The sequence below is a fragment of the Myxine glutinosa genome, unplaced genomic scaffold, assembly GCF_964187855.1.
Source record: "Myxine glutinosa unplaced genomic scaffold, kmMyxGlut1.1 SCAFFOLD_477, whole genome shotgun sequence".
NCBI classification, from domain to species: domain Eukaryota; kingdom Metazoa; phylum Chordata; class Myxini; order Myxiniformes; family Myxinidae; genus Myxine; species Myxine glutinosa.
In genome coordinates this window covers 81976-97958 of record NW_027616574.1, presented here as the reverse complement: position 1 = coordinate 97958, position 15983 = coordinate 81976, and the positions used below count along the sequence as shown (strand labels likewise).

Here is a 15983-nt window from a genome sequence, read left to right as displayed (position 1 = left end):
TTTGAACAATGATAACGAGGTGAACCCTCCTGACTATTTCATGAAAACTCAACACTAATGCAATCGTCAGTTCAAAATTTTGTACTATAATATTCACATTCATGTACATCGCATAACAAGTTGATTTCTCCATAAAAGTATACTCTTATAGATGACACGATAAAAAGTTTTCTTTGGTCTTTCATGCCAGCCGTCTGACAATGGCGTTCATAAATATGATTGCGAAGTGGGTCAAGAATCATCAAATTTCCTGCAAATAAATGTTTTGAAAATAATTTAGAATGTGAATAGATGTTTGGTACTACATAACTTTAAAATACAAGAAAACAAACACAACCTAATAAGAACTGGATCTGCCACTTTTCACCCCTCAGCCCAAATTGGGCTAAGGGGTATTGTCGTCACGGGCATCGTCGGGGCGTCCGGGCGTCCGGGCGTCCGTCAACTTTTGGTTTCCGTCAATTTCAAGGAGAACGGCTTGTCCGATTAAATCCATTTTTGCAGTGTGTGTTTGGGTTGAGTAGAGGAAGGTTCCTTTCGAAAATGGGCGCGCTGCGATTTTCAATATGGCCGCCACGGCAGCCATCCGGGCATCCGTCAACTTTTGGTTTCCATCAATTTCGAGCAGAACGGCTTGTCCGATTAAATCCATTTTTGCAGTGTGTGTTGCGGTTGGGTAGAGGAAGGAACCTTTCGAAAATGGGCGCGCTGCGATTTTCAATATGGCCGCCACGGCAGCCATCTTGAAATTGGTTTCCGCCAATTTCGAGCAGAATGGCTTGTCCGATTAAATTCATGTTTGCAATGTGTGTTGGGGTTGAGAAGAGGAAGGTTGCTTTCAAAAATGGGCGCGCTGCGATTTTCAACATGGCCGACACGGCAGCCAACTTGAAATTGGTTTCCATCAATTTCGAGCAGAACAGCTTGTCCGATTAAATCCATTTTTGCAGTGTGTTGGGGTTGAGTAGAGGAAGGTTCATGGGCGCGCTGCGATTTTCAATATGGCCACCACAGCAGCCATCTTGAAATTGGTTTCCGTCAATTTCAAGCAGAACGGCTTGTTGGATTAAATCCATTTTTGCAGTGTGTGTTGGGGTAGAGTACAGGGACGTTCCTTTCGAAAATGGGTGCGCTGCGATTTTCAATATGGCCGCCATGGCAGCCATCTTGAAATTGGTTTCCACCATGCATGGGCTGAGGGGTTACGCCCGCGTTGCAGTGCTATTTATTAACTGTAGGCTGTGATGACTGGGTTACTTCGCCTTCCCGCTTGGATACAACCTCGCTTTGATACAACCTCGGTTTGTTACAACCCCACTTTGATACAACCCCACTTTGATACAACCTCGCTTTGTTACAACCCCGCTTTGATACAACCTCGCTTTGATACAACCCTGCTTTGATACAACCCCGCTTTGATACAACCCCGCTTTGATACAACCCCGCTTTGATACAACCCCGCTTTGATACAACCCCGCTTTGATACAACCTCGCTTTGATACAACCCTGCTTTGATACAACCCCGCTTTGATACAACCTCGCTTTGTTACAACCCCGCTTTTATACAACCCCGCTTTGATACAACCCCGCTTTGAGACAAGCCCACTTTGATACAACCCCGCTTTTGATAGATCCCCACTTTGATACAACCCAACTTTGATACAACCCCGCTTTGATACAATGCCGCTTTGATACAACCCCGCTTTGAAACAACCCTGCTTTGATACAACCTCGCTTTGATACAACCCCGCTTTGATACAACCCTGCTTGGATACAACCCCGCTTGGATACAACCCCACTTTTGATAGAACCCCGCTTTGATACAACCCCACTTTGATACAACCCCGCTTTGATACAACCCCGCTTTGATACAACCCCGCTTTGATACAACCCTGCTTTGATACAACCCTGCTTTGATACAACCCCGCTTTTGATAGAACCCCGCTTTGATACAACACTGCTTTGAGACAACCCCGCTTTGATACAACCCCGCTTTTGATACAACCCCGCTTTGATACAACCCCGCTTTGATATAACCCCGCTTTGATACAACCCCGCTTTGATACAACCCCGCTTTGATACAACCTCACTTTGATACAACCCCGCGTTGATACAACCCCGCGTTGATACAACCCCGCTTTGATACAACCCCGCTTTGATACAACCTCACTTTGATACAACCCCACTTTGAAACACCCCTGTTTTGATACAACACCACTTTGATATAACCCCGCTTTGATACAACCCCGCTTTGATATAACCCCGCTTTGATACAACCCCGCGTTGATACAACCCCGCTTTGATACAACCCCGTTTTGATATAACCCCGCTTTGATACAACCCCACTTTGATACAACCCCGCGTTGATACAACCCCGCTTTGATACAACCTCACTTTGATACAACCCCGCTTTGAAACAACCCTGCTTTGATACAACACCACTTTGATACAACCCTGCTTTGATACAACCCTGCTTTGAAACAACCCCGTTTTGATACAACCCTGCTTTGATACAACCCCGCTTTGAAACAACCCCGTTTTGATACAACCCTGCTTTGATACAACCCTGCTTTGAAACAACACCACTTTGATACAACCCTGCTTTGATACAACCCTGCTTTGATACAACCCCGTTTTGATACAACCCTGCTTTGATACAACACCACTTTGATACAACTCTGCTTTGATACAACCCCGCTTTGAAACAACCCCGTTTTGATACAACCCTGCTTTGATACAACCCTTTTTTTGAAACAACACCACTTTGATACAACCCCGTTTTGATACAACCCTGCTTTGATACAACCCCGCTTTGAAACAACCCCGTTTTGATACAACCCTGCTTTGATACAACCCTTTTTTTGAAACAACACCACTTTGATACAACCCCGCTTTGAAACAACCCCGCTTTCATCACAATTAAAGATGCACTGAAAAGTCAAATGGCAGAAGATAACATGCTTTAACCTCATTCTTCATTCCTCATTCATTGAAGATAACCTCATTCTTCTTCACACAATAACAACTTCTAGCTTCCAGACCGTACAACCAATCATGTTGAAGTTTTACAAACTTGTTCCCCTTCATGACTTCTACTTCATTATGTAGTTTCACATCGATCAATGCAGCAGTTCAAGAGATAGAAAGGTTTTTAAGATTACGTTCAATTATTAACTGGTGCCAAACCATGTGACATGAAGCAAATTCCAAAAGACCATTTGAGCTTCCAGAATTTTTTTATTTTTTTTTAGATACAGGATCGAGGCTCGTGAAAGAGCAAACATTTATCACACAGAAAGACAAACCGACACATAAAACATATAATAAGGGTAGCGGTAGACAAGATGGGGAGAGAAGGGGAAGCACAAACACAACATTTGAGAGCAGGGACATCGGGGGATCTGTGAGAGGGAGAGGGCTTGGGGGGATGAGGCGTGGGAAGGGGTGGGGGGGGGGGGGGGGGAGAGGAATATAAAACATATGGACACTGCAAGAACTTCCAGGAAAGAAGTTGGCATTTCAAAAAAGTGGATCTGGGGTGAAATTAGTGGGGGTAGAAAAGATCAAGGTATTGGATAGGGGAAGATCGGAGATGGTGGTGAACAGCTGTTTTAAAAACCTGGAGGGAGGAGTGGGATTGAAGAGAGTGAGGGAGTTTGTTCCAGAAGCGGGGGAAAAGAGAAATGAAGGAGTGAAGGTGAGCAGAGAGTCTTGATTTTGGCAGTTTAAACATAAGAGGGTTGCAGGCAGATCTTGTGCGACCTGTAGGAATATTTGGGGGACAGAGCCGAGAGAGAGCTGCGGGAGAAAGGCCGGAAAGGAGTTGGTAGAAGACAGAAAGACCACCAACCTTCCTGCGGTCAGTGAGTGAAAGGCCCTCGGAGTTAGCTTCATCGCCGGAGATTCCAATGATTCTGAAAGCTTTGGTTTCAACAGCGTGAAGCCGAGCAAGGTGTGAGGCAGGAGCACCGGCCCAGAAGGGAGAACAGTATTCCATTGAGCTGCGGATGAAAGCCTTGTTTGTGGTGAGGAGCTCAGGTGTGTCAAGGAAGGACTTCGCACAACGGAGGATGCCCAGTCAGCGACTGGCTTTGGAGGCCAGCTTGGAAATGTGGTTTTCATATTTGTTACCCTCGCCAGAGGAGAGGGTGTTGCATTTGAGTCCGTTTGTTTGTTTGTCTGTTTGTCCGCACAGAATAAATATGATTTTCTCTGCAACCGTTGGTCCGATTGACAGGAAATTTTCACCAAGGGTGCAGCTCCACATGTATAATTTTAAAATGATAATTATGACGTCATAGGTCACGTGGTTCGGCCGCCATCTTGGAAAAATCGAAAAATTTTTATCCTCTATATCTCGGAAAGTGCTGAATCGAAAATATTGAGACGTGGCTCATTATAAAGAACTCTCCATGGGGGATAAAATATGTTAATGATGATGTCATAGGTGCCTCCATTATGATGTCATAATTCGACAAGTACAAAACTTCATCCGATCAAGATGAAATTTATTCAGCATAATCTAGGAATAAATTAGTTTAGGAAAAAAATAATGATGACGTCATCGATCACCTGGTTCGGCCGCCATCTTTGTTTTAACCCAAAAGTCTTAAAAACCACTGAAAATACATCCTGGCGATGGTTTGCAATCTCTGATTGCTCTTTTTCTTGTTAATATTTGTTTTCATTTCATATTTGACATGGGGAACGTATTTGTTAAGTTTCCCCTCAATATCTTCAAAAATGATGGAGGAGATAGATTTGAATGTTTATGCTTCAAAACATCATAGCTCCAAAACCATGTGATCTATGATCTCATGGTCGCTGAACTCTTTCGTCGTCATTGGTATGCGATCATGCATGCAAAGTTTGGGCTCAATTTGTTCAGCTGTTTCGGAGAAAGGAGCTTTTTTTGTTTTTATTTATATTTTACATTATTTTATTTTTGTATACAAGATCGAGGCTCGTGTAAGAGCTTACATTAATCACAAAAAACATAAACGGACACATAAAACATATAATAAAGGGAGCGGAAGACAAGATGGGGAGAGAGAGGGGAGCAGACAAGCACAACAACGGTAGAGAACAGGGACATTGGGAGATCTGTGGGAGGGAGAGGTATAAAACACATGGACACTGCTAGGACTTCCAGGAAAGAAGTCGGTATTTCAAAAAGGTGGATCTGGGGTGAATTAACGGGGTTAGAAAAGATCAAGGTTTTGGATGGGGGAAGATAAGAGATGGTGGTGAACAGCTGTTTTAAAGACCTGGAGGGATGAGAGGAATTGAAGAGAGTGAGGGAGTTTGTTCCAGAGGTGGGAGAAAATGGGAATGAAAGAGTGAAGGTGAGCAGAGAGTCTTGATTTTGGCAGTTTCACCAGAAGATGGTTGATGGCAGTTCTTGTGCGTCCTGCAGGAATATTTGGGGGACAGAGCACAGACAGAGCTGGGGGAGCTGGGCCGTAGAGGATTCGGTAGAAGGCCACCAACCTCCTCTGATTGACTTGAAAATTGAACAGTAGTTGCACATTGAGTCACTAAATAGGGAAACGAACTATTCTTGAGGTCAAAGGTCAACTCAAGGTCAAACTTCCAAAAGCATCAATTTTCATCTGAAAGAAGTAAACGAAAAAACACGTTTTAGGGCTACACACTTTTATTTTTTTAAAGTTTAAAACCTTTTTCTTTTTTTTAAATGTATTTTTAAAATCTGATTTTGATAGATGAAAATGTAGAAGTAAAGAGGACCGTGGGCCAAATTTTAGCTATCTAGGACATATGGAACCTGGAAAACGAATGGCTCAAAGATTTGAAACGGGACAAACAAACAAAGTTCAGATAAAGTTAAATAAAAGTGTGTAAAATCATCAATTTTCATTCAATTGACTTGAAAATTTAACAGCATTTGCATAGTGCCTCACTGAATTGGGAAACAAATTATTTTTGAAGTCAAAAGGTCAAAGGTTAACTCAAGCTCAAACTTCCAAAAATTGTTAAATTTTCATCTGAAAAACCATCAATCTGATCTGATCTGATTGATTTGAAAATTGAACAGCATTTGCACATTGACTCACGAAATAGGGAAACCAACTATTTTGTAGGTCAAAAGGTCAAAGGTCAACTCAAGGTCAAACTTCCCAAATCATCAATTTTCATATGAAAAACCATCAATTCTCATCCGATTGATTTGAAAAATGAACAGCATTTGCACAGTGAATCACTAAATGGGGAAACTAACTATTTTTGAGGTCAAATGGTCAAAGGTCAACTCAAGGTCAAACTTCTTCCAAATTCATCAATTTTCATCTGAAAAACCATCAATTTTCATCTGATTGATTTTAAAATTAAACAGCATTTGCACATTGAGTCACTAAGTAAAGTAGGGAAATCAACGATTTTTTGAGGTCAAAAGATCAAAGGTCAACTCAAGGTCAAACTTCCAAAACCATCAATTTTCATCTGATTGACTTGAAAATTGAACAGCTTTTGCACATTGAATCACCAAATAGGGAAACCAACTCTTTTTGAGGTCAAAACGTCAACGGTCAACTCAAGCTCAAACTTCCAAAATCATCAATTTTCATCTGAAAAACCGTCAATTTTCATCCGATTGATTTTAAAATTGAACAGCATTTGCTATGGCTGTGCTTCTGCAATTTAATAAACCATTCATGTAAGACAATGACATTCTTTTCTCCTTCAGCTGACAGTTTCGTTCAGTTTCGTTCAGTTTCGTTCAGTTTCATTAACACACACACACACACACACACACACACACACACACACACACAGTAATACACACACACACACACACACACACACACACACACAGAACGTATATACATACATAGTGCCCCATTAAAATGGTAAACCAACTAGTTTTAAGGTCAAAAGGTCAAAGGTCAACTCAAGGTCAAATTTCTAATGTACGGTCAGAGCAAGTTTTGGCATCACCTTTCTAGAAACACCCATCTTGCATCGGCAAGGACATCGGTTACTTTAAGTGATTGTTCTATCAGCATGCAAGTAAATCGTATATGCTATAATTATTGGATCCGAGGGAGTGAAGGAGATTGCCAGAGTTCTGCTTTCAGCCAACACTATTAAGAGATGCATTGATGACACGTCGGGTGAAATAGAAACAACAATAGTATAGAAACTGAGTAGGTGGAACTTTTTCACTTGAAGTCGATGAGTGGCAGACTTCGTCAACCTTGCACAACTCATCGCAAGTGTGTGCCTTGTTGCTGAGTGCTGCATTAAACATCATTTCCTATTCTGCAAGGAACTTCTTCAGCATGCAACAGGTAATTCAATATTCCGCATGAAGAATGATTACATGAAAAGCAACGGCATCCAGTGGAAAAATTGCACAAGTGTTTGCACCGATGGAGCAGCATGCGATGATCCGAAATGTCAAATGGTTTGCGTTGAATGTGCAAAATCAAAACCCAAGTGATCAAATCACACACCGTGTTATTCATTGCCAAATTGTCATGACAAACAGCCTGCCAGATGATGCAAAATAAGTTTTGGCTGAAGCTGTGAAAATCATCAACTTCATCAAATCAAGGCCTCTAAAAGTCTGGCGTCTTCTCCGTACTATGTGAGGAGATGTCGGCCGATCACCACTCCCTACTTCTATATACAGATGGTCACAACTCCCTACTTCTTTATACGGATGGGAACAACTCCCTACTTCTTTATACGGATGGTCACAACTCCCTACTTCTTTATACGGATGGTCACAACTCCCTACTTCTTTATACGGATGGTCACAACTCCCTACTTCTTTATACGGATGGTCACAACTCCCTACTTCTTTATACGGATGGTCACAACTCCCTACTTCTTTATACGGATGGTCACAACTCCCTACTTCTTTATACGGATGGTCACAACTCCCTACTTCTTTATACGGATGGTCACAACTCCCTACTTCTTTATACGGATGGTCACAGCTCCATACTTCTTTATACGGATGGTCACAACTCCCTACTTCTTTATACGGATGGGAACAACTCCCTACTTCTTTATACGGATGGTCACAACTCCCTACTTCTTTATACGGATGGTCACAACTCCCTACTTCTTTATACGGATGGTCACAACTCCCTACTTCTTTATACGGATGGTCACAACTCCCTACTTCTTTATACGGATGGTCACAACTCCCTACTTCTTTATACGGATGGGAACAACTCCCTACTTCTTTATACGGATGGTCACAACTCCCTACTTCTTTATACGGATGGTCACAACTCCCTACTTCTTTATACGGATGGTCACAACTCCCTACTTCTTTATACAGATGGTCACAACTCCCTACTTCTTTATATGGATGGTCACGACTCCCTACTTCTTTATACGGATGGTCACAACTCCCTACTTCTTTATACGCATGGTCACAACTCCCTACTTCTTTATATAGATGGTCACAACTCCCTACTTCTTTATACGGATGGTCACAACTCCCTACTTCTTTATACGGATGGTCACTGGCTTTTGCGAGGCAAGACCCTGTCAAGAATCTTTGAGCCGAGGGATGAGCTACAATAGTAACACATTTGAGCATATTAACAAATTGTAAGGTTGTGAGAACCTGCTTACATGTACGTACAAGTTGTTAGTTGTTAGTTGTTTAGTATTTGTTGGTTCAAATCAAAACTTCAGTTCTGAAGTAAGGAAATACAACGTGGCTCACTGGACATGTTCAAACTGACCAGTAACACATCCTGAAAACAAAACTGCCGAATGTGGTAACAGAACATCTGGACATGTTTCACAAGTTGACAAGTTTCAGCATTACTTCAAGATGATAAGTTTCGCTATTACTTCAAGTTGACAAGTTTCAGTATTACTTCAAGTTGACAAGTTTCAACATTACTTCAAGTTGACAAGTTTAAAGTTTCAGCATTACTTCAAGTTGACAAGTTTCAGCATTACTTCAAGTTGACAAGTTTCAGTATTACTTCAAGTTGACAAGTTTCAAGTTTCAGCATTACTTCAAGTAGACAAGTTTCAAGTTTCAGCATTACTTCAAGTTGACAAGTTTCAGCATTACTTCAAGTAGACAAGTTTCAAGTTTCAGCATTACTTCAAGTTGACAAGTTTCAGCATTACTTCAAGTTGACATCTCCTCTCTTCTTGACAATGAAAGCAAAGACATCTCACGATGTTAGTAAACTGACATGAACAGAAAGCTAGACACATTGACAGTGACAATGACAATACAAAGACATCTCGCCCTGACAAGCCGCAAGCAATAGTGATGAAATGAATTCATAAATTCTGCCACTAAAGTTTAACTGCATCTTTGTGGTGGAGGAATAATAGTGGAGGCATGATGTGTAACCTCAATATTTAGATTAAAACCCACAAGTACAAACCACCGCAGCACAATAACAAGCCATCTACAGTACAGGGGTAGGAAGGGAGACAAGCACGACAATAACTTTCATGATTTGAACCTTTAGCAATCAATCATTCTGCTCAACTGCTCAACTGTGGAACTCTACTTTTTGAAAATTCACACCTCATCAATTAAGGGTATAAATCCCATATTTTTACAGTTGTCCCTCTATCATCCCCTGGACTAAATTCACAATTTCTGATGATAGGCTGCATGCTCCAGTTGAACATCAGGGTATGGATGTTGAGAATGTTAAAAAGGGAAAACAACGTTAAGTTTGCTATCTGCATCGTTTCTGACGTCATAAAGACGTTGTCCATGACAGCCATCTTTGAGAAGGACCAACCGGATGAGTTTTTTTGATTTTCTTTGATACTATCTGATCTGCAAGCTGATTTGTGGAGCAAGTCCTGCCATGGCCGTGGACCGTGGTGAAGGACTCTTTGTGTGGTTGTCATGTTGGGGAAATTCCCCCATATCTCTCAATGCTGTATCTCTTCCACGAGCCTCGACCGTGTATCCCAAGAAAATGCTCTGGGTCGATGATTGTACCCCTGCGCGTGAAGTCCAATGCAATGACACCGCGAGTCTCCCTAAGAAATTGTACCGCACGTTCCTAAAGTTGCCCCTTAAAATTGTTTTTGTCAAGTTGTCAGAACATCATCAGTGGGTTGTGATTAACATTTTATTTTCAGGTTCGAAATTGGGGAGAAAGGGGGTGATGAGATCATCTCACACTGCGTTGTGACATTTTATTCCAGAGGACACTGCCTAAGATCTTCACAACTTGCAAATTGTTTGTGTATTTGTTTTTGTGAATTGTCAAGGATTTTTGACATGTTTCACACTTGCATAAATTGTACCATGGTGGTTAATATTCTGACAAAAGAAAAAGAGAAGGGATGGTTGGGGAGTGTGGAGACAATGGAAAAACGGTGAGAGGAGGGGGAGTCAAAGTGCTTCACCTTCGTGGATTTTACCTTGTGAAAATCGAAGATTTTTCAAGTATATTGGTTGGTCATGTGTGTTATTCTGTCTGTTTGTCTGTTTATTTGTCTGTTTGTCAATCACCTACAGGTCACAATTTTTAACCGATCTTCACGAAACTTCACGAAATGGTAGAGTTGGTCATAAGAAAGGAGCCGATGGATTTTGAGGTCAAAAGTTCAAAGTAGGCCAAAGGTCAACATCTTAGGTGGGATTTTTAAAATCCTCATTTTTCATCCGCTTGACGTGAAATTTGAAGGGGATTTGCATGTCAGCTTGTCGAATTAAAACTATCAATTGTTTTGGGGTCCACATAGGCCAAAGGTCAACGACGTAGGTGTGATTTCTAAAATCCTCAATTTTCATCCTATTGTCTTGAAATTTCAACAGGATTTGCATGTTTGATCTTTAAATTCAACTGACAATTATTTATTTTTAAGGTCAAAAGTTTTTTTAGGGATTTTGCAAGTATCGTATGCTTTGCACGACATCTCTCTTGTTTACTTAATTGTATTCAGCCTGGGGCTGCAGGTTGCATCATTTTATGGGGGTGTGGCTGTAGCGCTGGTGTAATGCCTCATTACCAGCAAGCTGGTACTAATTTTGCCAACCTCGGAAGAATGATGGGCTGAGCCAACCTGCCTGGTGTTAATTCAACGAACGGCATGACAGGGGAATTCAAGACCCTAGGATCTTGAGCCAGCCACCTCAATCATGAAGCCAACACCAGGCTTCCTTTGTGGATTTAATCAATAGATGGCGTCTTAAAAGGGGCATTATACAGTACTTTTAGAGTAACTCTTGATAACTCACCAAGGCAATGATGTGAACGAGGTTCGATGCTCAGCAGAATAAGGTCCGACGAAATTTGCTACCTCGTTCATTGTCAAGCATGGTCGACCAGTTGATTCTTGAAGTACACCTTCCTTCGGAGAGATCTTAACCCGTCTATCCCGACTGCAATGGCGATGTCAAAGAATCCACGATAACTCATGGATGGGAAGGCTTTTGGCCTTGATACAAGACACATATTTCAATAATCATTCTGTTCAAACGCAGAACGTTTAATGTTGGGACACTCCCAGTGTTTACTGTGTGTAAAGGCAATTGTGGAGCTTGCACGTACAGCGTGCAGGACAAGGAGAGAAGCAGGCAATTTAGACGATAGGTTTGGAATAACAGTGTCATGTTTATCAGCCATACTCACAATAACTGAGACTGTGGGTGTAAATAAATATACAGTGTATATACGATGTATATATATATATATATATATTGGATGTACCATATTATTCACAGAATGATTGTGCTGCCGAAGCCGATTCTTGGCAAGGGCTACACTGGGTGGTTTGCCATTGCCTTTTCAGCATTGATTATTTTTTTTCCGTATACAGGATCGAGGCTCGTGAAAGAGCTAACATTTATCACACAAAATGTGGTTTTCCCACATTCTATCCTTTCAAATGCTGAGTATCAAGCAAATAAGCAGCACGTGCCATATTTAAGTGTTTGCTATGACTCGGCCGGGGTTTGAACCATCAACCTCGCAATTTTCAGAGCAGATGCTCCAACCATCACACCACCGAGTCTGGTGCACACACACACACACACACACACACACACACACACACACACACACACACACACACACACACACACACACACACACACACACACACACACACACACACACACACACACACACACACACACTCGCAAACACATACACATACACACATACACATACACAAAAACATACACAAACACATACACAAACACAAACACACACACACAAACACATACACAAACACACACACATACACAAACACACAAACATTGTATATACACATTCACACACAAACACACACACAAACGTACACACACACACACACACACACACACACACACACACACGAACATACACACACACACAAACACACACACAAACACATACACAAACACACACAAACATTGTATATACACATACACACAAACACACACACACACACACACACACACACACACACACACACAAAAACATTGTATATACACATTCACACACAAACAGAAACACACACATTGTGTACATACACACAAACATTGTATATACACGTACAAATACACACTTAAACATACACACACAGACATACAATATACATACACACACACTAGGGTGGTGGGTAGGTGAGGTGAGGGTGAGTGGGGCTTTGGGACGTGTTGGACATTAAGAAGATATGGAGTTATTAGTCTCATGCTTGTAACCTTTTCCTTGCGGGCTGGTGGCTGCACTGCCTGACTCCACATCCCAATATACACTTTATAGCGACCTGTGTTTGCTTCAAAACGACCTTCAACACCACCGTGTGGAAGGTTAGAGCCTTGCCCAGGTTATTAAGTACATACACCCTAAATTTTGGACTTCTAGGTGCTACGACTTGGCCGTGAAAGAATTAACGCACAAACTATTAACACATATATATATATATATATATATATATATATATATATATATATATATATATATATATATACATTGTATTATAAGGTGTAATATATACATATATATACATTGTAATATAAGGATTTTAAACATAAATTAAATGTTGAAAAAATGGATAAATAATAAAAAGGAAAGACGCTGCCCCTTCATGGATTTCTATGAGTAATGTCGTTACTAGAAGTTTGTGATGTCCCCCGGAGAGGTCGCCCAATGATCTCCACCCTATAATAACGAATGAACTGCGGAGGGGGACGAGATGCGCACAAGACGGATGTGAACCCCACCTCCGCCCTCCTCTGCATATTGAAGGGAGGGTTTAAACGTCGGTTTTCCACGAGGGGGGGAACAAGTGCAAAACGAAATAAAACTCACAGTCGAACGGGTCCAAGTCCGCCATCGCGAGTCGGGAGAGCCCGAGAGCGCACATCGCCAGTGCAAACGCCCGCATGCTGGGCCCGCTAGCTCGAAGTTGGCGATCGTCATGCAATCAAGCTTTGTCCCCCATGAACGAGCTGGACCTCCGTCCAAAGACCTCGGGGTTATCACCCGAACCGTGATAGAGAGAGCTCTCAACCTTGTCGATCACTGCGCAAAATGCGCGCCGTGCGCAATATTCCCCTCTTTAGATCCACCCCTCGGCAACTCCCGCCTTTGCCGAAACGTCTCAACAAACTGGGAAACCGACCATGGGGCGGGGGGGGGGGGGGGGGGGGGGGGATCACAAACTGAGTACGCGATCGATAAGCACCACTTCACCCCCACAACAACCTCCGCTTTTCCTGAGCAAACAAATGCACTTGGATATGGCTCCATGAGTCGAAGCGCGAACTCTCGTCCTGGGCTGGTCTCGCAGACAATTTACATTAATCACTCGTGAATTATGTACGCCTTCCAACAATAATCTATGAACAGCCGCAAATGGAACTTCTGGGAGATAGAGTTCAATACTTGCCAGGAAAAACAGTGGAAAGTTTTAAAATTGAGTTAGATGGGAATATATAAGTGATCAGTAATGGGGATAGGGGGATATACCTCGATATCAGCACCATTGCCCAGGTGTGATGATCATACCAGCCTCCTTTTCCGTTGAAGTTATTTGTAAATCCTTGTAAGACATAAACTGTCGGAATTCTCTTTTTAACATCTTGTTCATCTGAACTTTGACTCATCCGTTGAAGTTATTTGTAAACTATTGCAAGACATAAACTGTTATGTGTGTATACATATATACACAAAGAATTAAGTTAAGCACCCCCCCCCCCGTTTTTTTACAACCTCGCACATTACAAGTTTGTTGTCGTCAAAACAGTGTAATATACCCATGATATTGCTATATTTTCTGGAGAAGTGATATTATGGTCACATAAAAACATAACAATCATGCCGTTTTCAATATTTTATTCTGAATAATTTAAGGTGAAATTTTTTGGGAATTTTAGGCATATTTTCACCTCAATTTAAGTATGGAGCTATAGGTCCATCACGGACAGTGTGGATGACGTTTATGTTTTCTAACGTACAGTCATTGTTCTGAGAAGACCTCTAGCGATCTTTGCGTCAATAACGTGTGTAGGACCCACGTGATCGGATCACTGACTCAACCCTACGTCTCATAGACCCTGTAAGCCGTCGTATGCGTTGCTGTGGCAGGTTGTTCCATTCCCGATGTAATGCACGTTCCAATTCATCCAGATTGGCTATTGGAGGGACCATCTTCGCAATTTGTCGTCCCAACATGTCCCAAACGTGCTCGAGGGGGTTCAACCTGCCACAGCAACGCATACGACGGCTTACAGGGTCTATGAGACGTAGGGTTGAGTCAGTGATCCGATCACGTGGGTCCTACACACGTTATTGACGCAAAGATCGCTAGAGGTCTTCTCAGAACAATGACTGTACGTTAGAAAACATAAACGTCATCCACACTGTCCGTGATGGACCTATAGCTCCATACTTAAATTGAGGTGAAAATATGCCTAAAATTCCCAACAAATTTCACCTTAAATTATTCAGAATAAAATATTGAAAACGGCATGATTGTTATGTTTTTATGTGACCATAATATCACTTCTCCAGAAAATATAGCAATAACATGGGTATATTACACTGTTTTGACGACAACAAACTTGTAATGTGCGAGGTTGTAAAAAAACGGGGGGGGTGCTTAACTTAATTCTTTGTGTATATATATATGTATGTTTTGTTGTGGAGACCACATATATATGTATATATATATATATATATATACAGTCGTGGCCAAAAATATTGGCACCCTTGCACTTTTTTCAAATAATGCACCATTTCTTCCAGAAAATTGTTGAAATATGAAAAAATTTTGGTATCCACAAATGTATTTATTTTATGTGCAGTGGAACAAAACAAAAAAAGCTGAAAAATTACTAAATCTTATCTTATTCCACACAGAAATCCTAAAATGGCCTGGACAATATTATTGGCACCTTTTAGAAGTTGTTCGAAATTATCATATTTCAAGCAGGCGATTCTCCATTACTTTGGAATTGAACTCACCTGTGGTGCGTTGCAGTTGCCTGCAACATAAAAATCACTCATTCAACCAGTTTCAACAGAGAAAAGGAGTCATTCTGCTGTTTTGTGTAACCGTGTGTACCACAATGAGCATGGAGAAAAGAAAGAAAACCAGAGAATTGTCTGAGGAGGTCACACACAAGATTGTAGCCAAGCATGCACAATATCAAGGCTACAAGTCCATCTCCAGAGACCTTGATGTTCTTGTGCCCACGGTTAAGGACCATGGCACAGCAGCCAACCTCCCTGGTCGTGGCCGCAAGAGAAACTTGGTCGAAGGTTGCAGATAAGGATTGTTCGAATGGTGGAGAAAGCACCTCAATCAACTGCCAAACAGATTCAAGCTGACCTTCAGACACAAGGTACAACAGTTTCAACTCACACCATCCGTCACCAACTCAATGAAAGGGGTTCTATGGTAGAAGACCCAGGAGGACCCCCACTGCTTAGAAAGCCCGACTGGAGTTTTCCAAAACACACCTGAACAAGTCAAAATCCTTCTGGGAGAATTTCCTGTGGACAGATGATACCAAATTA

The 15983-nt window shown here is 41.7% G+C and overlaps 1 protein-coding gene across 3 annotated transcripts in view; it reads right to left on the bottom strand.

Moving 5' to 3' along the window:
* LOC137425235 (uncharacterized) overlaps positions 1–13717 on the bottom strand; it is a 67226-nt gene extending 53509 nt beyond the window's left edge. For 2 of the 3 annotated variants that reach the window (XM_068113447.2, XM_078768792.1), the window contains exon 1: positions 13272–13717. In XM_068113447.2, the coding sequence (XP_067969548.2) occupies positions 13272–13347 (76 nt within the window). In that variant the 5' untranslated portion in view covers positions 13348–13717. Of the gene's footprint in view, positions 1–11212; positions 11396–13271 lie in introns of those variants that run through there. The other variant, XM_078768791.1, reaches the window with a different exon arrangement.
* Positions 13718–15983: the final 2266 nt, after the last annotated feature.